This window comes from Pezoporus occidentalis, unplaced genomic scaffold (assembly GCF_034315485.1).
Source record: "Pezoporus occidentalis ecotype Australia unplaced genomic scaffold, CSIRO_AGI_Poc_V1 ctg59, whole genome shotgun sequence".
Lineage (NCBI taxonomy): Eukaryota > Metazoa > Chordata > Aves > Psittaciformes > Psittacidae > Pezoporus > Pezoporus occidentalis.
The window spans coordinates 5,289,684-5,316,078 of NW_026915932.1; the positions used below are offsets into that span (position 1 = coordinate 5,289,684).

General features: G+C 38.7%; 2 protein-coding genes across 13 annotated transcripts in view; both read right to left on the reverse strand.

The window, feature by feature from the left end:
• XRN1 (5'-3' exoribonuclease 1) overlaps positions 1 to 9,582 on the reverse strand; it is a 40,694-nt gene extending 31,112 nt beyond the window's left edge. For 3 of the 11 annotated variants that reach the window (XM_062639008.1, XM_062639006.1, XM_062639010.1), the window contains exons 1-6: positions 9,402 to 9,575; positions 3,878 to 4,110; positions 1,959 to 2,056; positions 1,367 to 1,476; positions 1,158 to 1,268; positions 848 to 930 (exon numbers count right to left, since the gene is read on the reverse strand). In XM_062639008.1, coding sequence (XP_062494992.1) covers positions 848 to 930; positions 1,158 to 1,268; positions 1,367 to 1,476; positions 1,959 to 2,056; positions 3,878 to 4,110; positions 9,402 to 9,476 — 710 coding nt within the window. In that variant the 5' untranslated portion in view covers positions 9,477 to 9,575. Of the gene's footprint in view, positions 1 to 847; positions 931 to 1,157; positions 1,269 to 1,353; positions 1,477 to 1,958; positions 2,057 to 3,877; positions 4,111 to 9,401 lie in introns of those variants that run through there. The other 8 variants (XM_062639009.1, XM_062639005.1, XM_062639004.1 and 5 more) reach the window with 5 other exon arrangements.
• Positions 9,583 to 9,824: 242 nt separating this feature from the next.
• ATR (ATR serine/threonine kinase) overlaps positions 9,825 to 26,395 on the reverse strand; it is a 42,312-nt gene continuing 25,741 nt past the window's right edge. The window contains exons 30-47 of one of the 2 annotated variants that reach the window (XM_062639000.1): positions 25,639 to 25,730; positions 24,963 to 25,054; positions 24,382 to 24,559; positions 22,915 to 23,091; positions 22,365 to 22,524; positions 21,672 to 21,851; positions 20,153 to 20,295; positions 19,619 to 19,716; positions 18,377 to 18,609; positions 17,426 to 17,560; positions 16,629 to 16,829; positions 16,182 to 16,325; positions 14,973 to 15,123; positions 13,977 to 14,133; positions 13,697 to 13,850; positions 12,839 to 12,990; positions 12,494 to 12,599; positions 9,825 to 11,094 (exon numbers count right to left, since the gene is read on the reverse strand). In XM_062639000.1, coding sequence (XP_062494984.1) covers positions 10,921 to 11,094; positions 12,494 to 12,599; positions 12,839 to 12,990; positions 13,697 to 13,850; positions 13,977 to 14,133; positions 14,973 to 15,123; positions 16,182 to 16,325; positions 16,629 to 16,829; positions 17,426 to 17,560; positions 18,377 to 18,609; positions 19,619 to 19,716; positions 20,153 to 20,295; positions 21,672 to 21,851; positions 22,365 to 22,524; positions 22,915 to 23,091; positions 24,382 to 24,559; positions 24,963 to 25,054; positions 25,639 to 25,730 — 2,727 coding nt within the window. In that variant the 3' untranslated portion in view covers positions 9,825 to 10,920. Of the gene's footprint in view, positions 11,095 to 12,493; positions 12,600 to 12,838; positions 12,991 to 13,696; positions 13,851 to 13,976; positions 14,134 to 14,972; positions 15,124 to 16,181; positions 16,326 to 16,628; positions 16,830 to 17,404; positions 17,561 to 18,376; positions 18,610 to 19,618; positions 19,717 to 20,152; positions 20,296 to 21,671; positions 21,852 to 22,364; positions 22,525 to 22,914; positions 23,092 to 24,381; positions 24,560 to 24,962; positions 25,055 to 25,638; positions 25,731 to 26,395 lie in introns of both variants that reach the window. The other variant, XM_062638999.1, reaches the window with a different exon arrangement.

Sequence of the window (26,395 nt, forward strand, 5' to 3'; positions counted from 1 at the left end):
ACACTCAAGGTCTTTTAAAAACATTACAATGTTACACACCAACACTGCCAAGACAATGAGTATTAGTGAAAAGTTGACTGCAGAAGACTGAATACCTATTTCTGATGTGCATCATCTTGTCCTTCACAAAAAATACCTTATCAGCAAAAATCATGTATTTATCTAAACATTTGTAGATCTTATCCAAAAACTTTTTTTATATGTATCAAAAAGTGTGTTTCTGTCTCTCCCACCTTCTCCCTTTATCCACTAAATACATGTTTATGGTCCTTCAAAGAAGGCACCTAAGTCACAGGAGCAGTTATAAAAGTAATTCTCCTGTAACTCCATGCACATGATCAGTTCGAGAACAAATCACCTTGTTCAGACTGATGATAGCACACAAGTTACTACAAATGGGCAAATCCACAATAAAAACATTCAGGCAACCCCTTTAAGAGAGTTTATTTTAGTAACTGTTCAAGTAATTTACTTATATTCACAAAACCTCAAAGATATAAATACATTTTAAAAAGTTAATATCTGCATAAGACAATTAAGGAAACAATGTTTGTATAGCCTGGGCTTCTCCATTCATAATATGAAGAAAGAAGCGCAGCAGACCAAAGCTGTATGGATTTTGTCATGAGCTGTCCTCACAGCACACACTTTCCCCATGTAAACTCACTGAAGTGCATGATTTAACAAGTTGATTTCATGGATTTTTAGTAACAAAGACTTTATTCAGTATGCAAACAATTAAAAAAAAACAACAAAACAAACCAACAAACCAAACAAATGGTTTAGTCACCCAGTATATTTTAGATTTAAATTCATTATATATAAAAAGTGAAGTTAAATCAGTTACCTTTGAGATTTTTTACCACCAAATCTGACTTCTTCTCTTAAGAGTGCAAAGTGTGCCTCATGACTTGTTAATCCCAGCATAATCTATTATAAAGAAAGATCTTTATTAATTTTTTTTTTTTACTGTTATCCAAGATTCGAGCAGCATAAAGCAATTTTGCTGCTCTGTTTAACTACAAATTTAAAAGTTTGCAAGAGTACGAAGTTACACTCTTGTTTAATAACATTCATTTTAGAACCCTGTGCACTTAGGAAAACATCAAATATACTTTATAAACTTCTGTTGTTTGTATTATTTTATTTTCACATACCAAGTCAGCATCTAAGCCATAGAGACAGTGTCTTGTGTTTGGGTCGTGATGGGGCTTTGCTTTTTCTGATCTGATGAACTCCATAATTTTATGCTCACCTTCCCCTGGAGTCTGCACAAAAACCCCCCCGCAACAACAAATTCATCAGTAAGTATTTTTCTATAAAATAAACATCTATTTAAAATAAAATACTAACAAAATACAGTGACCTCATGGCCTGATAAGTAAACTGTTACTCCTTGCCAGGATTTGTCTGTGGAAATCTTCGTATTTACAAAGTACTTAAGATGCTCATGCAATCTGGCCATGAATTCAGTTCCTGAAAACAAAAATCAAAGTTACACACAAAACTTTTCACTAGTCATTCAAAACTGTATTTACATAAATTACTAATGAAAACACAAAAACCAAACAAAAACCACCAAAACAAGAAAAACATCAAATAAAACCCACCCAAAATCAAACAACCTCCCCCTCCCCACCCCCCCCCGCAACAAAACAAAACCCAAAAAAACTCCCCAAAACCCAAGAAGTAAAAATTCTGCATGGGATGAAGGGAATAGTTGCTTTTTTTCCATAAGAAGATTCATCTTTTCCATTGCAATCTAAAACAAGTTATAGAGTAAGACAGTATTCCAGTCCTATTAGAAATATTTAAACTTCTGTTCTCAACTTGAGTCTGCATCAATTTTGTCCTCCAATTAAAAAAAAAAAAAAAAAAAAAAAGCCTTAGGATAGGGAAATAGATGCAAAGCCATTAATCTAAACATTTAAATTTAAATACTTGACAAATATTCTTACCTGGTGTAATACAGTTGGAGTCAAATCTGGCTTCTGTTGGGAGAGTTTCTCCCTTTTCTAATGCCTTTTTTATTTTGTCCTCTGCCTCTTTTGCTGATCTAAAACAACACAAGGTTGGAAAAGTGGAGTAGAGAAAGAATCATCTTATTCAAACATTAATATCTTAAAGTACAGCTTTACTGACAAAATATACATAGTTGATTTTTTAAAGAGTATTTAGGAAAAGGAGAGAGAGAAATTTGACTCCTAGATAGAGTATGATCTTGTTTCCCACACAACTATAAAACTAATAGGCAACTTTTTTTCCCTAGTAATGATGATAATGTGTCATTACTCAGATACAGTTAATATTTAGATTACCAAAATGATAATTCAGTGGCTGAGCATAGTAAACACAAATTAATGTTGAAACAGTAGAAACACTCAGGATCTAAGTATCTGAAAACACTGTATCGGAACAATAGTTGTACAGTTAATACTAAGAACACTGTTAAACATAGCAGCAAGTCTGGAATATCACAAGAGTAGAAGGGGTGAACGAACAAGTTATCATCACGAGTAATGGAGAAACAAGCAAATATCCTAGACTTTCTTGGCCAAGGATTTCATAAACACTTTTGAACCAGAAAAAGAAAAGCCACCAATACCTTAGATTCTTGTCCTTCTCTCACTTCTCTCACTCTAATTTTCTATTTAGAACTCTTTCTTAATCTCCTCTTCTTCTCAACTTCCTTTTTTTTCCTTTAAAAAACCCAAAACCAAACCCTCAAAAAAAACTCTGCAGCTTGAAAATATTTTCTCCTGCCCGTTCCCCTCAGTTTTCTTCTTTCACTCACCATTCCAGTACTGTCTGACCATGGGCTTGCTTTCCTTATAGCAGTCTTCAAAGAAGATTCCACATCCCCCAAAACATTAATATAAACCTTAACAATGTACAATCTACTTGCAGCTTTGCATCTGAGCTAGCTTGCTAACTGGTATCAAAAGGAAACCAGAGTTTCATTAGAAACTTAATTTCTTCTATGACTGTCAAAGAAAATGGCATATAATAGCAACCATATAGCAACCAAAGCAGCATGTCTAGAATTAGCATTCAAAGATACCAAAGACCCTCACAGGTTATGAAGCCATTGGAGATTTATTTCACAGAAAATTTCATGAAAAAAAGCTTCCCCCAGTCATAGAATCATAGAATAGTTAGGGTTGGAAAAGACCTTAAGATCATCTAGTTTCAACCCCCCTGCCATGGGCAGGGACACCTCACACTAAACCGTACCACCCAAGGCCTCGTCCAACCTGGCCTTGAACACTGCCAGGGATGGAACATTCACAACCTCCCTGGGCAACCTATTCCAGTGCCTCACCACCCTAACAGGAAAGAATTTCTTCCTTATATCCAATCTAAACTTCCCCTGTTTAAGTTTTAACCCGTTACCCCTTGTCCTATCACTACAGTCCCTAATGAACAGTACCTCCCCAGCATCCCTATAGGCCCCTTTCAGACACTGGAAGGCTGCTATGAGGTCTCCACGCAGCCTTCTCTTCTCAAGGCTGAACAGCCCCAACTTTCTCAGCCTGTCTTCATATGGGAGGTGCTCCAGTCCCCTGATCATCCTCGTGGCCCTCCTCTGGACTTGTTCCAACAGTTCCATGTCCTTTTTATGTTGAGGACACCAGAACTGCACACAATACTCCAGGTGAGGTCTCACAAGAGCAGAGTAAAGGGGCAGGATCACGTCCTTCGACCTGCTGGTCACGCTCCTTTTGATGCAGCCCAGGATATGGTTGGCTTTCTGGGCTGCGAGCGCACACTGCCGGCTCATGTTCATTTTCTCATCAACCATTTCATGGCATACCGTTTAGTATTTTTTTTTAAGCATTTACTCTCCTCAAGACAGAGTCAGAACAAATATTCTCACCTAAAACGTCTCCCACGCTGCTGATTCATTTTAGCTCTTGGAGCTACTCCATCAACTGCCATGAAGAAAACCTTCCTTGGTTTAATGATGCGAAACAGTACTTCCAAATAGTGAAAAATGTCAGCAAAAATCTTATCTTCTGAGATTCTGAAGTGAACATCATCATCATTTGGATGGGAACACTGATGTATAATGCCGTTCATGTCCAGGTATAAGTTGTCAAATTCTGGAATCTACAAAAGCCAGAGTTAGTATCTACTTGGTGACAGCTGAAGCAACGTAATCACTGCTCAAGGTGTAGCCAAGAGTAAATGTCCCGGGTTCAGGAGTAGCAGTCATGTTTCTCCTTCTTGGTAGCTGGTGCAGTGCAGTGTTTTGACTTTCGGCCTGGGAACAGAACTGATAACAATGACGTTTTGGTTTGGCCAAGGACTTTGTGAGCCTCATGCTCTGCCAGGGAGGAGGGGAAGCCAGGAGGAAGCAGAGACAGGACACCTGACCCAAACTGACCAAAGAGGTATTCCATACCACAGCACGTCATGCCCAGAAGGTAACTGGGAGTTACCCAGAAGGGCTGGGAGACTGCAGGGTTGGAGGAGGTATCGGTCAGAGCTTGGTCGGGCTGGGGGGGCGAGTTATCGGTCGGCTGGTGGTGAGATGATGTATTCTCTTCCCTTGTTATTTCCTTTATCATTATTATCATTGGTGGTAGCAGTAGTGATTTGTGTTATACCTTAGTTACTAAACTGTTCTTACCTCAACCCGTGGGAGTTGCATTCTTTTCGATTCTCCTCTCCGTCCCTCTGGGAGTAGGGGGAGGGAAAGAAGGGGGGGAGTGAGTGAACGAGTTACCTGACTGGGTTTAAACCACGACAGTTCTTTTTGGCGCCCAACGTGGGCCACGAAGGGTTGAGATAACAACAGATCTGACCAGATTAATAGTCACTCATCACAATGCTGATTTATTGGCTCTCAGAGTTGTTCTTGTTGATCTCACAGCTTCAGAATGTTGTAACTTACTTAGAGCCGGTATTTGCTGTGTTAGTGTTTATCAAGTGTGGGGCCTGGGCTAAGGTTCTTGTCTCACTGTGCTTTATGGCAATGGCTTGTAATACGGGCGGGCTCCAGCAGCACGGCGGGACGGACGTGGCCGTGGACTTGTACCTGGCCGTCCGGCTGCTCTTCACCGCCCTGGCCCTCACCCTCCTTTCCATCTTCGTGAGGCTGCGGGGAGCAGAGGGGGAGCGGCCCCGGGAGCCGGCGGCAGCCGAAGCGGCCCGGGAGAGCGGCCCTGGGGACCAAGCGGCGGCGGGAGCGGGGCCGGAGGCCGCGAGGGGACGGCTGCCGGTGGAGGAGGTCGGGGCGGTCGAGGAGAGGAAGGAGGCGGCTGCCGAGCAGCGGGAGAAGGCGGCGGAGGAGCCGAGCCCCGCGGAAGAGCCGAGCCCCGCAGCCGAGCCCAGCCCCACGACGGCCGAGAGCATTTCCCGGAAGCCGCCCGCCGAGCCCCAGGAGGATGCAGGAGACCACGCAGCATTTCCCAGCAAGGCAGAGGAGGAAGAGCTGGACTCAGGAAAAGAGAAGCTGGCGGTGGGAGAGCCGGCAAGCACAGCAGCTACACCAGCCCCAGTGACAAGTACAGCAGCATCAACTGAGAGTTCTGAAGGTTTTGAATGGCCTTTGGGTGTCCTTGGGACCTGCCTGCTGATTGTGATGGGGATCAGCATGTTGGCACACACACAGGCTGTGTTCTACCCACCACCATTTTGTCTGATCTCAAAAGTTAAGCAGAGTCAGGTTTGGGTCTTGTCTGGGGTTAGACGAGGATATAAGGGGACCAAAAGGTTTTCTCCAAGGCTGGACAGTCATGAGTGGCAGGGTGTGTGGGACAGTATGGGCAAGTATCTAGTCCACTGGGCCCCTCCAGTGCTTTGGAAGCATCGGAGATGGAAGGCAGCTGTATGGAGTCCCCAGCAACAAGCTGCAGAAACTGCTTAAGGGGACAGTGAATTATTTTAAGCCTGGTGGGCCCATGGCACTTCAGGCCATCAGAGCAGAGATGCAACATAGACATGGACTCATGATCGAGGGGTGGACTTAGCAATGGACCCTATTGCCCTAGTTATTCACGAGTGTGAACACTGCACACAGTCTCTCCTACTCTGACTGTTACAAGAGATGGAGCCTGACGTCATGGACCAGATGGACTCAGCAGCTTTATAGGGACTGGTCCATGCACTAAGATAAGAGTATATTGAAAATGGGGGATCTGAGCATGACGTGAATGGTATGGAATAAGGGGTGGATAATGTCCTGGGTTCAGCAGTAGCAGTCATGTTTCTCCTTCTTGGTAGCTGGTGCAGTGCAGTGTTTTGACTTTCGGCCTGGGAACAGAACTGATAGCGATGTTTTGGTTTGGCCAAGGACTTTGTGAGCCTCATGCTCTGCCAGGGAGGAGGGGAAGCCAGGAGGAAGCAGAGACAGGACACCTGACCCAAACTGACCAAAGAGGTATTCCATACCACAGCACGTCATGCCCAGGAGGTAACTGGGAGTTACCCAGAAGGGCTGGGAGACTGCAGGGTTGGAGGAGGTATTGGTCAGAGCTTGGTCGGGCGAGTTATCGGTCAGCTGGTGGTGAGATGATGTATTCTCTTCCCTTGTTATTTCCTTTATCATTATTATTATTGGTGGTAGCAGCAGTGATCTGTGTTATACCTTAGTTACTAAACTGTTCTTATCTCAACCCGTGGGAGTTGCATTCTTTTCGATTCTCCTCTCCGTCCCTCTGGGAGTAGGGGGAGGGAAAGAAGGGGGGGAGTGAGTGAACGAGTTACCTGACTGGGTTTAAACCATGACAGTAATGAAGTCTGGAAACAAGCTGCGGTGGGAAGCACTGGAACCTACTGTACACCAATGGGCTAAGAATATCTTGACTGGTTTGCAATCTGATATTTCTATTTTCCCAGTGAAGCAAGTCAGCTGAACAGATGTACACAAGCAACACATACAGCAGAAACACTGTTAAAAGTATGCAGCAAGAGAGTCATTATTTATCATTTTTTGTTACCAAAATCCCCCCAACATGCACAACAGCAATTTACAATAAGCTAATCTATTCTTTAATCCACCAATATGACTATACATAAAAATCCTCCTGTCATTTCAAGTTGAAAAAGGCACTGCTAACTTTTCATGATTTACTCATGACTTACATAATTTTGAAAGTCTGGACTTGTATTTAAACATCCAGACATAAGAGAAACAACTGTTTCAGAAAGCAGATGAAGAGAAGAAACAACAGGCAGGACTGAGAAGGACCTTAAGTCACATTCAATAACTAGTCTTCTGTTGTGCATAATGATCGCCACTGCAGTCAAATTCAGTATCCAAACTGCTCTCAACATGCTCACACGCCACATCAGCCACAAAGGCACCACTTTCAGATAAGAAGAGAGTGGGGCACTGCACAGGCAACATTCTAAAGAGTTGAAAACTAAAGCTTTTATATGCAACATATATATGGAAAACAGATGAACTTTAAAGAAGCATGGCTACAATATGATTTAAAAATCATTATGTGTTTTACATAGGTATTGCCTTTTATTCTGGGTATTTTTTTCTGTAATAGCAAACAAAGAACCTAATCTAGATGCTGGTTTCTGTCAGTCGGTATATTCAAGTTGTCTGGCAGAGAAAAGGAAGAACAGGGTTTCCAACTAGGCTGGAAAAGACCTTTAAGATTATCAAATTCAACCATTACTCCAAGACTGCCAAGTTCCCCACTAAATAATACCACTGAGGGCCTCATCTACACTGTTTTTGAACACTTCCAAGGATGGTGATCCCACCACTGCCCTGGGCAGCCTGTTCCAATGTCTGACCACTTTTTTTGTGAAGAACTTTTTCCTAATATCCAGTCTAAACCTCCCCTGGCGCAGCTTGAGGCCATTTCCTCTTGTCCTATCACTTGTTACTGGGGAGAAGAGACTGACTTTCCACGTATTTTGTAGAGAGTGATAAAGTCTAGCCTAAGCCTTCCCTTCTCCAGACTAAACAACGCCAGTTCTCTCAGATGCTCCGCATAGGGCTTGTGCTCTAGTGTGCTACTGCTGAAGCTTAGTATCACAGATAACAATCTAGGTGTTTTCTGTTTTAGAGAGCAAGAATTCCATATAAGCTAACATCATTTAGTCTTCAGAAAGACTAACTAGACAATGACATTAGCATGTAAGGTTGAGCTGTGCATTCTGTTTATTCTAGGAGCTCTAACAGCCTCTTTCAGAAAGCATCATGGATACAATCCCCTCGTTAGACTGACTCCTCAGTGGGCCACAATTCCTCAGCACAAGTTTAAAGCTAGCACAAATTTCAGTGAGCAGCCCAGGTTTTTAACAAAACAGTTGAAAAGCCAGCATACACTGCTGCCGCCTTGCTACACAGACAGTATAAGACATAGTTGGGAAATCCAACAAACCATAAACAAAGACCCAAGCTTTGAAAACTACTTTGAAACTAGAAGGGTCAAACATCCAGGTTTGGTATGACTTGAGCAGGACATCTTAGATATATTGATACAACATCTGTTTAATCCTTTAAAATGCTGTTTAGGAACAACATACTAACAATCAAACATGCCTTCAATCACCCAACTCATTTCAGAGCACCCTTATTCAGACTATTAAACAATATCCATAACGCTAACTGAAAATGATTATGAAAAGTTAAGAGCTGACGTCTGACTGATACCAAACATGACTTCTCTGAAAACAAGACTTATTTTCCCCTCTTAAAAGCACTATCTGAGCCTTTCCCTTCTCAGGCTTTAACATACTCCTCTGGTTTTGCTACTAACAGAAAATGTCCCACTCCTACAACAACAAGGAAATGCAGTAGAGCTGTAAAACTTGCCCCTTGTCATTACTCTGCTATTCCTCGTCACCAGCAATAACTTTCCTGAGCCCGGTAACGACGCAACTCCGATCGTCTGGTACAGAGGGGCGTCGGGCCGCCGGGTGCTGAGGAGCCGCGGCAGAGAGCCGACCGGGCCGGGGCCACAGAAGCCGAACCCAGTCGGGTCGATTCTTGGACAAACAGCGCGCTTTCGGGTTCAGGTGCTTCCGAAAACATTACTTGCGTGTAACAAAGAGCGCAAATATCCGCGCCACTGGCCCCCACCGGCAGGCTCCCGACACCGCTGTGCGCTCACGGCGAGTTTAGGGAGGATACTGAGGTTTTCGGGGAGCACCGAAATCCTCGCCCGCTTCCCAGATACCGCCAGTCCGCCGATACCCCGGCGACTTTCGGCCGCTTCGAGATGCGGGTCTCGCTGAGGCGCAGCCGCCCCCCCTACGCTTTCCCACCTCTCGGCGAGCCGGCCTCGGCCTCGGCGCAGTCGCGCCAGCCTGGCCCAGGCAAGCCCGGACGGGGAGACCAGGCGCCCTCCCTCACCCCGTCGAGGGGCCAAGCAGGACCCCCTCCTCCGCCCCGGCGCATGGCAGACAGTGGCGCTCCGCTCACATCTTACCTGATGCTCCTTCAGCACCTGGCTGAGGCAGGGGTACCGCTCCGAGATCCACCGGTAGAACTTGGGGACCCCCATGGCCACCGCTCTGCCGCCCTCGCAGCTCCACCGGACCCAAACAAACGCGGGCCACGCTCCGCCCTCCTTCCGGCGCGCCGCTCTGACAGCCGGGCCGCCCGCGCCACAGAGCGGCGCGCAGAGCGCCCCGCGCCGACCATCGAGAGCGACGCGCAGAGCGGCGCGGCCGTTGGCTACACCCCTTCCTCCCTTTCCCCCTCCCTCCCTGCCTCGCGTCAGCGGCGCTCCGCCCTCAGACCCAACCGCCCCGCCCGCAGGCCTGGTTTAGAAACAAACCCTCACGACTTGGAGAGCGCGATAACGCTTGTGGAAAATTACTCACTGATGGCCCAGAGCAACAAACCCAGGGTAAATACATTCTTTAATTTTACACTCTCCAACGTGGCTGGAGTGCAGCTGAACCAAAACTTACAGCATCACTGTCATCAAAACACTAAAAGAGTCTTCTTTGTCTCTCAGAACAGAAACAAAGATACAGCATAAAGATTCTAATGATAACCGACTGTAAGATAAGAGTGTAATTATTCCCTATTCTGCCCCTCCCCCAGTCGCTTTCCCTACAATTTGGATGCCTAGAGAAGCAAGCATTACTTGTAAGTTAGAACCAGCCTTCTGACCATGCTAAATTAGTCTGTTCTTGTCCATGTCAAAACACTTTTTGTGATATGGAGTCTCAAAAATAGTACCTACAGCCACACTTTTTAGAAGGAGGGAAGGCCCGACCATGTCCAGAACTCAGGCACCTGAATATACGTTAAAGTCACAGATGCTGTAACAGTGGCGTGACACTCATACTCTCAGGATCCTCTAACTCCCAGCTTTGTGTCATTTCCTTCAGGAAGGTAAGTTTCAGTACATTGTAACACTGCATCAGTTTCTTCATGGCAAGATTTAAGATCCAAAAATACAGCATAGATACAGCAAGGCCACATGGAAAAAGAAGTCCAAGTTAAACAAAATTCAAGGTCTAGTGCTGAAACAAAACAGTAATTATTTTTAGAAATACCTGAACTATTGGTAAAATAAGTTGAAAAAATCCTTTATGACGTATCAGTAGAAAACTTTAAGTAAGATAAGAAAAATCTTTCCAAAAATATACAGTACTTTATAGAGTGCATTATGTCAACATTGTGAAAATTTTTCATATAGTCAGGCTAAGAAACTTGCAGAGATTTGCAGTCTAATTTTTAAGCAGTTCCCATGTACTGTTTTCTATATGTATACAAAACATAAGTTGTAACACCTTACACATGTGTGAGTGTATTCTTAACATACTTGCAAGTGTATCATATATTTTACAAAGATTTTGGATTGAGCCTAAGATTGTTCTGCTGCTTAAAATCAGAAATCAACACAAGTAACCAGTTACCACTGATTAATAACTTCAAGAATATTATAGCTACATGGCTTGTGAATAGTTCAATTGCTCCAAAATGAACAATTTTCACATATATGGAGCCCAGCCCATATACATCTGGCAGAGGAGGTTGTCATCACTTGCTTCTTGAATAAGGTAATGAACATGCCCTTCGATAGATAAGGGTAATCCTTTTATTCTGTTTCTAGTCTTAATGACACCTTGCAGTCGTTGTTCTATATCAAGGACATGGGTTTTGGCCTGAAAACAAAGGAAAGGAAAAAAAAAAATGATTTACTAATATCCATGAAGTTCCACTTCTTAAAATAAGTATTTATTGGGATGCATTTGAAATCTATATGTTAATTTAATACAAAACCCAGATGTCTACATCAGTTATTTTGAAAATAAAGGATACCTGCTTTTAAAAATAATTCTTGAAAATGGATAATGTTAGTTAAGTAATAGATATTGCCTTACATTTTTACAGATAAAATTTACCAGAGAAGACTGAAAAAGCTATGCAAACGTATTTGAAAATGTTAGAATGCTTTATTTCATACAATTACTTTCAAATAAATGCAAAAATTTCCCAGCCTTTTTCCTGGAATTCTGGATAAAATCGTGAAAATACCTAGGACTGGAACATTCAGGCCAAATTTATGAGCAACTAAAAATGAAGCTGTCTAAGAACAAGTTGTGTGGGAAACAACTCAAAATGAGCTGTTCTGGGCCCCACTAAAGTAGATAGCTCATACCAGTTATACACACACATTTTCCTTTAAAGCTCAAGCATAATGTTGGCAACTATCCAATATAAAATAGTTAAGGTAAAAACTATGTGGGAGGCCCTGTAACTAAAATAAAAGTTCTGTAGACACAGCCTGGTTAGTAACTGTTTGAAGGCCAGGAGATTTTCTGTGCTCAAACAGCAAGTTCTATCTTGTTATATAGCTTCAGTATCGTAGCTTGCCCTTATCTTAGCTCCCATGTTTTTCAGTACTCCCTAAGTTTTATCTGCTATTACAGATATTTATTTTCACTAAATATTCCCTTTAAAACAAGAAGCAGCAAATCAGAACTTTTGAAAAGGGGAAAGAGAACAAATATTACAGGTTGTGCAAACTGTATTTTGGATGAACAATTTATCAGCAGCTACAAAAGAAGCAGTACATATGTAATCCTACTTTTAACCAAGTCTTCCTTGTCACGTAACAAGGCACACATGAAAAGCACCAAAAAAATGCATGGAAAAGACTCCAGATGTCACAATCACTGTCAATCTGGAGTACAGTGCAACAGTCAGATTGAGGGGGGTAGCAAGAGTCTCACCTATCCCATTGCTTCTGTTGATATTGTCCTTTATTTAGCAGTACTAAAGACATATAGGCTCTATTTTGTTTGGTTCTTTAGCAGCTAAATTACATTTTCTGTCAATATAAATAGTCTCTTTATGGATAAAAATGATGAACACAGAGCTAATCAAGAAACAACCACACGAATTTTTAAATTAAAGAAAAAAACCTCACAAAAAAACCCCAAGCAACAATAAAACAAAAAACCCTGAAACAAGACAGTTAAAGTTGCAATTAGAAAATACGTAACTTGCAGCCATTAGGGACATTTGAATACCTTAATGCTATGCTTGTTTTAAACTAACCTTTTCATTGACAACTTCTCCAGTTTCATTCACCTGGGCTTTTGTGTTCCCTTTAATGGGTTTACTCCATTCCACAAGAGGATCATGGAGAAAAGTCTTTAAGACACTAAATAAAGAAAGTTTAAAAATGATAAGATACACATTTATTTTTCAAAACAAGAACACTGATGGGAGTCTAAAGTAAGCACTGAATATTTATATTTTATATTTAACTAAATGGCATAGTAAGACTGAGCTGCATGACAGGCATGTGCTGGAACTGGCATATTCACTAGGAGTTACTGTTTCAGATGTTTAGACTACAGACAGCTTTTTTAGAGTTTGTAGCAAAACCAGTTGCCCTACCTCATTAGAGGTTCCCTTTGATCACGCATAAGCCTCATTGTGACTTCACAAGCTCTTCGGAAGAGACCTTCTGTTCCCATTGGGCCCATTCCATTAACCATATTGTGAGTGAGACGGAAAGGGACAATTTCCGGAACTTCAAAAGTTTCTCCCTTTACATTGATAAAAGAGGGTATGCTCTAAGTGTTTTAAGCATTATTAAAATAAAGGGTAACATTTTCTTTGTGTTCAGGTTTTTTCCCCCATTATTGTCAGTGGCAGTTTCCTAGCTGCTAAGAGATACTTGCTCAGATCAAGAGTCTGGAGAACTAACAATAACTCTACCCTACTTGAATTTAAAGGGGCACATGTCCAACACGAGAAGTATCTTTCAACAGAAACACCAAAACTCCAAATCCTGCTCTGGCCACAATTTCTGCTGTTTATTTTTACAGAACCGTTGGAATTTTTTGCTGAATTTGTGTGAGAAAAGCTAAGAAACATTTCACAGCAGCAGAATTCTGAATATAGCAATTACAGCTTTGTTTGGAGGGTGGTACTGGAGAGAGGAGAGTTACAAAATATGAATATTCTAAAATCTGGGCTATTTCAGTGTATCCACATAAGCTCGTCTGATATTGGCTAAATCAAAAAGTTGGCTTTCGTTAATGCAGCATATACAACAATCATATACTCCTCACATATCCCAAACTGTTGAATATATGCAAGAAACAGACTCAGAGAGAACACAACAGATATATTCAAGTAAAAGAAGTGGAAAAAAAAACAACCATGCAGCCAGTAGAAATCTGTGAATTCCTTGCATGCAAAAAAAAAAAAAAAAAAAAAAAAGCAAGTTCAGCAAGTGGCATTTCTCACCTTATTGAAAAGGCAGTTGAAATCCACATGCACACATTCACCAGTCAAAGAATCAAACAGGATGTTTTCACCATGACGATCTCCTAGACCAAGTATGTAACCTACCATTGACATAACTGCAACAGAACGGCAATAGGCTGACCTACTATTGTACCTGCAGAAATGAGAACCAGATAGGTCTAAGTCACTTCTTGGGTTATCAGTCTTTACCAGTAGAATCAGCAACATTTAGTGAAAATACACAAAGTATTCTTGAACTAACCCAATTCCAGTCACTCACCATGAAGTAGGATCAGGAAAAGTTCTAAGAAACCATTCATGGAAGAGAGGAGGATGACGAGGCAGAAGGACTTCTTTGAACATTTTCAGCTTTTCAGGCAAAGGTGCTGTCTTTGGAAGCATATGCTGACGCAATTCTTTTCCAGTCATGTAGATACCTGTAATAGACCTCCCCAGTTAGGTAAAAGAAATCCCCAAATATAAAGCCTTATCCATACTACTACAATATGGTATTTTAGAGAAGATAATTATCTCCATAAAGATGAAATAAAAAATTCATCATGTCAACTAAAAGAGAAGACTGGTAAAACCTGTGGCTTGTTTGCCAGACCACAATGGAGTGAGATGGGTAGAACACACATGCACAAAAAGCCCAAATCAAACCAAACCGAAACCACCCTCATAAAGCCATTCATTGTATTCAGAGATATATTCAGATATTGATGAGCTATTTGGAGTTCCAAAGTTGCAGCTTTCTGCATACATACATACAAAGTATGCATGACATTTTGCCCCAAACTTTCTTGCACTGACCAAAAAGTTGCTTTGTTAACAAGAAATAAAAAGAAATCTGATCTCCCTGGAAGTTACTGTACTATCAACCTTGATTTAGTTATGAATTATCTTAATTATCTCACACGAATGTAATGGAAATGAAAAACAGAAAAAGTCCACAGTTTCTTCTGTTATTCAGTTCTGCACATAAACGACAATGCTGTTGGCACTACTGATTAAATTATTTATATCATTGTATAAAATAATATATTAAGATGATAGTGTTATCAGTTCTTGTAAGGAACTTGCTCAATGCAAGCATCAATTCTCTTCCATTTAAGTCTACCACACATATGAATAATAATATACTGCAGATAGTTAAACATACACAACTGCATCTTCCTAGATTTTAGTCTGATCCTTGCTGTCTGTCTCATTACTAATTAAGATACAAGCTCTTTAAAGAAAGTAAGTATCACTACAGTCTAATATATTTCTTTACCTTTCTCCTTATAAAGTTTTATCAGGATATTTCTCAAACCAGCAGTATTGTTCACCCATTCAATTATGCCACATTCATCATTTAATGGAATAACTGCGTAGGTTCTAATATGGAGTTCTCGCCTACGTGACTCAGCATCTTTTCTTAAGCACTATTCCAAAAGGAAAAATGAGATTAGCAGATAACAAACAGGATTAAAACGTATCATTAACATTAACCATCCTATATCTATTTTCTAATTACATGATCCAGAATTTAAAAATCTAAGCTTCACTGTCTGCAGTAGGTCAAATACAAGCAAAATGTTCATCTTCATCTGTTCTCCAGAGAAATTTAAAACAGAATTTTGCAATAGAATTTGTAACTTGCGCAACTTTCACAAGGCTTTAATCCCTTAAGCAGAGTAACTAAAGGAAGTATTTTAGTGTTACGGAGATGCTATCAGAGATGCTTGAACCTCATGGGAAACATGGTACTTTATCCTGAAGTATATTGCTAAGAAGCAAATTGTAACTGAAGAAAGAAGAATGGAAACACTTTTAGCATGGAAATATGAATTTACCTACTTATAGAAAATATTAGAAAATTCTGAATAAGAAATATGAAGTATGACAGCAGAAAGACTGCAGTTACTTATTTAATATAAGTAACCTCTCCTCTATTTTTTTTCTGGAATAAACAATTGTTTTGGCAAAATGTTATGCTTTGTTATTGCTTCCACAAGTCTATAAGAAGTTACACATTACCAATTGCTACCAATTTCTGCTTAAATAAGGTATTTTGCAATAGCTGACTTTTCTTCCAGTAAGCTTTATCTCAAAGTAAGTTAGAATCATAGAATAATTAGGGTTGGAAAGGACCTTAAGATCACCTAGTTCCAACCACCTTGCCATGGGCAGGGACACCACATGCTAAACCATGTCACCGAAGATTCCATCTAATCTAGCCTTGAACACTGCCAGGGATGGCGCAACTTCTTTGGGCAACCTGTTCCAGTGCCTTACCACCCTCAGAGTAGCGAATTTCTTCCTTATATCTAACCTTAACTTCCCCTGTTTAAGTTTGAACCCACTATCCTTTGTCCTACCACTACAGTCCCTAATGAAGCATCCAAGTCGTTTGGTTTGTTTTTTATTTTTTTCATTAGGTAGTTCAGCATTTTGTTGTGGTCAATAAGTATAATGCCTCTGATTATCTAAGTCATCAAACCTTATTAATAAGGGAGTTGAATTCCATGAGCCGACAGTCTTTTCTTAGATCATCTTTTGGCTTACACATCATAATGTAAGATTTCCCATCTGAACCTTTTAAGGTGATCTTTTTTGGCTTTTGAAGCGAGGCAAGAATTTCCACCTAAGGAAATAATTAAATTCTTTATTAAGACCTTTATCAGATCATACAAAATAAAGCATCTAACTGTAATAAACCACTGAAACCAATCATGTTGGCACTTCTATGGTGCTAGAGCACAATAACCTCAGGCCAAAACTTTAATGAAGTATCAAGAGGCTGTATCTGTCTCAGGTTGTTATGACATAAGCCACCCAGTTTCCACAAAAGTAATAATAAAAGTTTCCTACTCATTCCTCCATTACTAGGGAACCAAGACATGCTTGCAGCCACATTTGTTCAACAAGTTGCCAACCAGAGGCTTACCGTATCATCAAAGCCTGCAATGTAGGCCCAGCATCCAGGAAAAGGGTCATGGTTAGCATGTGTACCAGGAATTGAAGGAAGAGTTGGTATCATTACAGATTGTAAGGGAATGAGAATTTCACTGAATGTATGCTCTTCTACTAGTCTCTTAAGTGTTTTGAAATGAATATTCATGCTTAATGTTGAGCTGTTTCCATCAACCTTGTGAAAAAAAAATTGTTCACATATTAAAAATAAACACCTAAAGTTCAGTGCAATTTCGCATTAACTAGTGAATAACATAATAAATGCTTATGGTAATAAGAAAAAATGACAAATTAAATTTCAAATTAAAAGGCAGTGGTCAAAAGAAAACATATCTGGCCATTGTGTCATATGTATTTTTCACACAGAATGTAAACACAGAATAATGAATGAATCTATTTAGTTTTACCTTTATTATCAAGTTAATTTTCTCATAAAGACCACAACTGGCCTCTTTTTACAGTAAAACTCTGTGAATGCTACTGGGCCAGAATGATACATGAAAGCAGAAAACAATATATAGCCTACACACTGTGAAAAGTACCATTATGTACTGAAATACTTTGCTATGTGCTCAATTTAGAGCTATTTTCCACTGTTTTATAATATTTTTATTAAGTAAATAAAAGTAAAAAAAATTACAAGTTAGCGTAGCTTCTGTTAAATTGCTGTAACGTATAGATTTGGCTAATGAAGGCTGTCAGAAGAAGCTTTAGTATAACATCTTTAAATTACCATACTACATGCATTACTTTGGTTATTTTTGTAAGTACCGGTTTGTTGCATAGCTCTAATAGCTTATCTGTAAGGCGTGTTGCATCTCCGATAAATTTTCCTAAAGATTCCTTCATGTGAATAGCTTTGTTTAGAATTTCCTTACATCTATTGACACGCATAGGGTAAGAGGACTGGAATAAAGAGGAAAGATAAAATTTATTAAACAGTCAAATCAATTAAAGAATCCCCAAAACCCCTAACACCCCACAATAATGAATACATTCTTTTTGCTGCTTACTGATTGTCATATTTAATAATTGGAGCAGGATGTTCTCCAACTGAAATTTGGTACCTGAAAAAATACTAACGTGTTACAACTGGGTGAGGTGTAGGGTGTGTGTGTGTGGGGGCTATTACTTTCCGAAATCATTCTTGGGAGTCCCACAACATAAAGGCAAATACTCAAGAATATGCCAGTGTATCCTGACTGTTACTTCAACAGCCTTAAAGAAATAGCATGCACCATGCTTTCCAAATTGCTATGGAATGATCAAGCACCAGGTAATATTAGGTATATCTACCTCATTTTAATCAAGGCAAAGAGTTGATTGTTTTGATTATTAAACTGGAAGCACTACTACAACTACTACAACCAACAAAATCTGTTGTCTATAACTACCCAATTCATCAGCTATTTGTTCAAACTTCCTTTCCTAATATATCATACAAGTCAGGATGCATGTTAGCATTCTAATTTGGAACATTTAAACTGTTATATCTGAACAGTAATCTGAAAACCAGTAATATCTAAACTGTAATATCTGTAATGTCTGACTGCAATATCATCTTTTACAGTCAGCATTGCTATCCTGTTCCATAACACTATGACAGCTACTGCAACTCTTAATTCCTTCTTATCATCTTTAAAATAGGCAATATTAACATTTCTCTCTAGTGAAAGCAGTTTTATAAGCTTAATAAAGCTGTAGCTATATTTATAAAAGTACCTTGGACACAGCAGTCATCATCCACATTGCTTGCTGGGGATAGGCTAAAAACACTTTAGCAATAATCACCATCAGAACTGCGAAGACTTCATCATGAGAATGGCAGATTCGGGAGATCAACTGAGAAAAAGCTGTCAGAAACTGATAAGGTGCCAGGTGATTCGTGTGCTCTGTAATCACCTTATTTATTTTAGCTAAATCATTTTTCATTTGAACACGTTCTGAACGACTAGCTGAAAAACACAAGGGGACAAGATTATTCTCCTTTTTTCCCCCCACTGGAAAGATGAAATTATTTAAATCAAATATGTACAGAAACATATTTAACCAGAATATCAGGAAACAAACAAGCAGAGACAACAAGAACATAGAATAGACAATACTAGAAATGCTCTCGTTTACACTCTTAAAATTTGAGGAATAATAGATGTTTTAAGTGATGCAATGGCACTCAAGACACTCCATTTTTGTGCCCAGTAAAAGGCTTCTTCAGTGGAGAGGAAATGAAGGAATTTTTTACAAAGAATGAAATTAACACCTCTGCTCCTATCTCCACGCCTGCCCCTGAGGGCCCAGCATGAGTAGCAAGCACATCAACAACACAGAAAGCAGCATCTGATGTGCCTGCAGCGAAATTCAGTTGGCCTGTCTATAGAACTCAGTCAAGATCAAGGAGCTAGAACTGTCTGCTTCACTGTAGACCTGCAGGCAATGTTTGCATTTTTCATTTGTACAAAAGACTCTCACCCAAAATGCATCTATGGGAGTAGTTTTATATGCCTTGATGCTGCTCCTCCTCTTTTTGTCTCCCCCCTCCCCATTTAAATTTCAGTAAAACTCCTTAAACAACTGGAACAAAAACAAATAGGAAAAAAAGCCCCAAAGCCTAACACTCTACTGTAGCAAGTGTATACAAAAGCACTATTCATTATTCCTGAGAAAACTCAGATGGCAGGTGACATGCAAGGATTTTTCCTAAATCTGTTTATCAACTTAAGTTACCCAAGGAACAACGCTATCTCATTATATATTTTTAAAGAAATTCTGGAGGGTTTAATTTAAATAAATAACTCTCCTGCATACTAACATCCTGTAGTTTAAAAGAATAATAGTACTTCCTTGTTTCCATATTACCTCAGGTTATAAGTCTAAACAAAGGACTGCAAACATACTTCACTGCTCTCTCAATCATATATTCAAAAGCATGACACAGGAAATATGTACTGGGAAAGAACCTTCTACCTTTATCACATTCATATGCTTTTGCTCCAAAGTCCAGCCATAAAGACAGCATTCGTGGCATTGACTGATAGATGAATTGGTTTCCGTACTGTAGCGACCTGTGATTACATGTTTAAAGCACACCATGTTAATGAAATATATATATTAGAAGCATTACAAATTCTACATCCTAAATTGTTTCACATTCCATTCTGGACTTCAGAAATGTATGTTCAACATTTTAATGCATCTGCAACAACTAAAGCTTAATACTACATAAAGAGTTTGTTTTTATTAATCAAAACTACAGATAAAATAATGAACTGTCTTTCATGAGACAGACAATTGCCTATTCAGAAGGCAAAAGTAAAAATAGGTATGAAAACAAAAAGGAAGCATGCAGCATCTTGTTTTAAAATACTGCATAAAAAACCCGAGTCAGTCTGATTTGTTGTAAGACAATATATTCCTGTCAAAGTTTTTTTGCAGGTTTCTGTTCCCAGGGTAATAGTCAGCTTTCTATAGAAACTAAGCAAAGTTTCCCTAGGGTCTAACCTCCCAAAATGATGAACTATGTATCTAATCAGATCTCCTTGTTTTTCCATCTTGTTGTCAGTTACCATTGGCATTAATTTATCATAGTATTTAGCAAGATAAAAATGTCCATCTTCCCATTCTGGCAAGAATATTGTAACATCCTGCAATAAAAATCAAAAAGAGATAGTTACTTTTGGGAAGATGCTAAATTTAAAATAAAATTAGGTAAAACAATAACAAAAAAAAGCTTCTCAAGAAAGAAGAATCCTGTTTTAATTCCTTTTGTGCAAACTAAGTGCAAAGAACTATTAATTGTAACTTTCACTCCAAAAATTGTAATTTGGCTCCAAGATAAACGCCTGTACAAACTAGAAGTCTGTTCTTAAAATACATTTTGGATTTGGAGAGAGCAAGATAATTTGGAGAGAGCAAGAGAAGATGATGTAGGATTCCTCAACGAGGAAAGATTATAGTTTCATGAAAAATATTAAATTTCTGATCCTGATAGACTCAATACTGGGTTTCCTTTAGTTTGTTTTTTTTTTTAAACAGTAGAATGTTAATGATTGGATTAAATCCTAAAGGTTGTTTCCTACCTAAGTGATTCTGTTTTTTTCACATCTGTTTTCCTTCTAAATCCATACATTAGAAAAGAAACAACTTAGCAAGTGGCACATCCATTCTCTAGTAACACTGGCTTGTTTCTAGTGCCAGTATTTTGTCAGTAGAGAATCCTAAGTATTAGTATTTTAATATAATCCACGAAAAATTCATTAGTTCCCATTATTTTAACCTTCCTTTGATTTGATATATCCATTAGACTTTTCTCTAAATAAGTGTTCCAAAAGCATTTTAATTAGGAAGACAGGAGTAAGTATTAAAAGGATCAAATGCCAAAACTCAGATGGCAGCCATACTACTTTTAAGGATGCACAAAGATCTGCACCTACTACACATTTAGCTGACAATATTAATCCATGCCAACACAGTATTTCACTAGTATAGCAAGATGAAGCAGTGTAGGTCTGTGTTGTTGAAGAAAAACATATCAGTTGCCCCTTTTCCTAGAGGCATCCTAGTTCTTCAGAGATTGCAAACATAAAGTGCAGTTATAAACTGCTACCAGAGAGAGAAGTAACAATGAAGAGTAACGCAACGCATCATCAAGTTCTCACTGTTTATTTAGAGTAGCCCGCATTGTAGTGATGAATTCTAATTTGTGTACTCATAAAAATAGAGCCATGCTCCTGTAATTTGTTTATTATTTTAAAAGAGTTACATTAGGTATTCTTAGCTCCCACGCAGTCTTAGTGAGTTGGGAACTGCAGACTTCCCTCTACTCACATGTTATATTAAAGCTAATTCAGATAGTTAAATCTTTAAAAGAAGTACTAATACCCTCCTACATACTGATACACCATTTAATCCCATTGATGTTATCCTTGGTTGACATCATCATGACCATAATGATACATTACTTATGGGCTATATTATTATTCAAAACTAATGTCTTGTTAACACTAGTGTATCAAATTACCTTATATTTTTTCATAACTGCATTGCTTTCAAAGTTAGCAGTTTCTTCCATAAATCTGCCCACTAGCAGCATTGCCCGACCATGGATGAGCTGAGTTTTACTATTGCATGGAGCTTTATTTTCAGAGAAACATAACTCAACCCCCTTCTGGAGAACAATGAGTGCTTCATGAACCTCACCCTAAGGGAAAGAAGAAAACGTTTTATATACTTTCAGTGAAATGTATACCTTCCATCTTATAATTGTACAAAAGCCAAAGCTATGTCCCTAAGTGTGTGGTACTGTCTTAAAATGCTTCTTATATTCCCTTTTTACCTCAGCATTGTTGTACCTTTGGGTTTACCACAATAACTGCTGTCATGTTTGTTACCTACCTCTATTAGTTAAAAGGATACAGGTTAAGGAAACATCTACTATTAAGATATTCTAAATTTCCATGGGCTGCTTTCACAGAGGCAGGCGATCAACCAGTTTTACACATAGCTGACAGAGAAGTCAATGGATACAGAAAAGGGGTGACTAGCAGTGGGAGGTAAAAACTTAATGTGGCTCAACTACAATCAGAATGTGCCCAAAGTCCGAGGTGACATATTTAATTTACATATACTGTGTGCCTTTTTTTTTCATTGAAGAAAGCTAAAAATATTACTATCTTGCACATAAGAAAGTAAGTTCCATTTTTATTTTCTTTACCTTGGACCAGAGCCACTTTGCTCTTTCAATATAAAGCTCTGAGAGTGTAGATTCCCCCGCATTCAGAAGAGCATTATACGCAGTCTGGTGATGGCCAGCTTTTCTCGCCACTCTAGCGCTCTGGAGCCAACACTGACCAACAAGCTCACTGTAATCCTGGCTGCAGAGATATTTTTGCAGAAAATGAAAACTTTCAATCATTGATGCTACTTTACAATCTGAAGTAAATATCACAATGTGTGAAACACAACATTTTTCAATACAGAATATTACTACTATATAGTGATTATTTCAAATTATTTGTAATACATATCTGTTTCACCCTTATTCCATTTAGGCCTAGAAACAAATACTCTTTCACCTTGTTTCTCCTTTATCTTTCCTATAAAGACCACTTTTCCCTTCTATTTTGAAGGTTTGTAGTACTGGAGAAGAATGCTTACATCTACAACAAATGTCAACAGTTTTATCTTCTCTCTTCTAATATACATACGGAAAACCAGAATATTACTGACAATACAACATAGACAAGAAATAGTCACATTCTCACCTTTTACTTAGACTAAGCAAAGCCCTTCTCAGTGCTAAAATGGGTTCTTTTGCTCTGTAAGAATTTTGGGTCATTTCAATACGAGCACACCAATTCAGGGAATCTCTACCATAGTCCCCGTTTGGTTGCTGAAACATTGGTCCAATACTATGTTCCAATTCACACAGCATATGCAACCTGGGTTAGAAAAATAAAGGAAAAAGAAAATAAATTGCTTGCTGTTCGAGATTGTCCTGGGTTTTGCAGTAGCAGTCAATTTTTCTCCTTCTTGGTAGCTGGTGCATGCAAGTTTTACAAACCTTTTGCCATTTTCTCTCTAAAAGTTGGCCGTGTAATTAATTTCAAATAGTAGGAGGTTTTAAAATGCAAAAACACAGCAAAACCAAACACACAGAAGTTAAGGATTGGCAAACTGATTAGTTATTTCCTCACTATTCCACTGCCAAGCTGCTGAACACAGAAAAAAATTAAGCTTTCTTGGAAAGGAGGTCAATTTTTAGAAAGAGTGTTTCTATCCATTACTTTGAGCAATAACTGTTCACAAAGTCTGATATGTTCAGTAAATACCATTTTAGCAGCAATATACTGTTACTTAAACACCTCCTTTACAATAAAGTTATTCCATTTATTAAAAAAAATACCATTATTATTAGATGTCACTAATTATTAAAAAGCTGCAAATGCTTTTAAATGCTTAAGTTCTCACTGGCAGTCTAAGCATAAGTGGGTATACCTGGCAGAGAAACAGTGGCCAAGGGCTTCCAAGTAGTCAAGATCAATGACTTAATCTAACTATTTTGAAACACCTCTCTCTCAATAATCAAACTCCATTTCCTAAATAAAATAACACTCCAAAAATTACCAACACAAAATAGAATTAAGGAGTACTTGAGAAATACATACTTCAACTGGCTAATTTTACGCAGTATCTTGCCATAAGGATGCATTTACAGTGCAGAGGAAGTATCATGCCTTTTTCATCAAAAAAGGGAATTCACTTTTTAGTCTGCTACAGCTACCTTCAATATTTATTAAAAAAGAAAAAGTAAAAAAAATGAAAGAGATGGGGTTTCAATTCCTACTGCTCTCGGATAGAAGAAGGGAGTGCTTTTAGGCCACCATACAGATGAAAAGCAATGCTCTTAAGCTATTTGAGTTAATGGAATTACTGACCTATATGTACTACTTAATTCCATGCTTAAAACTGTTGTGTTTTATTACCCAATGTTCACATAAACTTGCTTGCCAATTCTGAAAGACTATACCCAACAGTTTTATTGTTAATATTTTTCATGATGGATAAATTCCCAATTAATCAAAGAGTTTCAGCTGGGCGAGTAAAAGAAACAAAAAGGTGACAGAAAATGCACATCAGTACCATTTATTGTGGAAATGGAAAATCCTTGCTGCTGCATAGCTGATTACATGATTTCTGGATTTGAAAATAATGACATGAAGAAGAGAGACCTGATAATGTGTTCATATCCTCGCTGATAGGATCCTCTTTCAAAGCTTGCTGCTGAAAGGGGTACAATCTGTTCTGCTCGAACGACCTTGAGTTTTTCATAAAAAGCTGCTTCATTTTTCTTCTTGGCTGACAATAGTAAGTGTCCTAGTCTGACACTCCACGTGGTAGACTTCTCATCTTTGATGATGAAAAAAAAGCCTCTTAAACTCTTTCTTTAAGCAGCTTAATCTGAACATGCTAATTTGTTTTAACATATTACTGGAAAAGTAAGTTTTTGCAAGAACTCATTAACTGAATTTTAGAAATACTGTGTAATTTCACCTCAAAATCCACGCCCCCAAACAAACCCAGAAGAAAGCTGCCCTCACACTCGCTTTAATTTTCTACTCAAATACTATAAAGTTTACAATCAAATACATTTACAAATTCTAGAAGACTGTCAGAACCAAGCCTCTCCACAGTAAAACCCAAGACTAAAATATAAAAATACCTGCCCCTTGATTCAAGATGATTAGACTAACACATACACTTGTTCAGACATGCAAGGAAGTATTCGTATTTTAGTATCATGATAACTTACCTGAAGCCAAATAATTTTCCAGTAAATCCCATCGTGACAGTTTCCAGGCTGCTTCCACCCTGTAAGTGTTCAACTCGGAAATCCATTCAGGCCTATAAGAGAAAGCAAAGGCAATAAAAGTTTGCCCTGAACTAATTTTTGTTTTTCCTTTCCCCTCTCAGTATGTTTGTCCTACACAACATTTGTAAATATTCTTTATATAAAACTTTTCTTACTTGAAAAGAAACAAGGCAAGCTTGCTTCTAATAAAATTCAATAAAACCAAAGGATATGCAGTGATAACAAACGATAGCTGTACAACACGATCTCACAAATTCAGTTTCCAAGTAGCATACTTAAATTCTATGGCTCTTTTTAAAAACTGCCATCTTCCAATCCATTTATTCTATTAGACTGCAGAATAGCTTTGGAACGAGTAATATGTAAGACAATGAAAGAAAGATTCTGTTTAACGAATTAAGGCACATACCACCACCACACACAGTGCAGACAGGAAGTACTTGAACCAAATAATATACAGACAAAGCACGCTAAGTTCTCCAGCTTTACACTGCTATTTGGCTGTGCTTGATACGCCTCAAATGCTTAACAATAGAAAAAATGGCTACTGACACAAAGGTGTAACACAAAAGTGACATAGTACTCAAATAAACATTGTAATAAATGCCTACAGTACCTGTTTGCAAGGACTCCATTGACCTGAGTGATTACAGTAGATAACTGACCGAGGCCTAACATGGACTTCACTACACCATGATAATGAATAATCTAGAAACAAGGGGAGGAAAAAAAAACCAAACACAAAACCCACAAAAAAAAAAGGGGGGGGGGGAATCACACAGATATATCAGTTCAATTAATGCAGTCTGAATGAGGAAATACATCTATTTGGATGCTTCTCATAATATGAAAATGCATTATCAATTGCATCATAAGCTAAATGAACATTCAAAATTTTAAAGTCTATGATTATCCAAGAACTTAGATCACCATTGGCAATTTCTGAAATGCGCCCCACTTCAAATCCAGTTTGATATTAAATTTATTAATACTCATATCAGAGCAGTGAATAAAAATTTAAATTAAAGAAATGAACCAGAAGAAAGAAAGTCAGGAAGGAAATAACCCCTAAACCCAAAGCAATTTCAGTCTCCATGAAAATGTCCTCCATACCCTGGGAATGAAGTATGGCCAGAGGAATGGGAGATGACTAATTTTTTCTTTAATCAATTTCCAATTGCTCTTATATTATGAATATTTTCCCTGTAAGTTCATAATCAAAACAGTAAGTCAGAATTACTTTGAATACAACCTGTGGTGATTTGCTTTAATAATTCTCTTTGCATGTACCAGGTAGTGATTGATACTTAAGCAATCCAATTCCTGGACATCCCATGCAAAGGCTGAACTTTAATTGGTCCTAGAAAAAATTT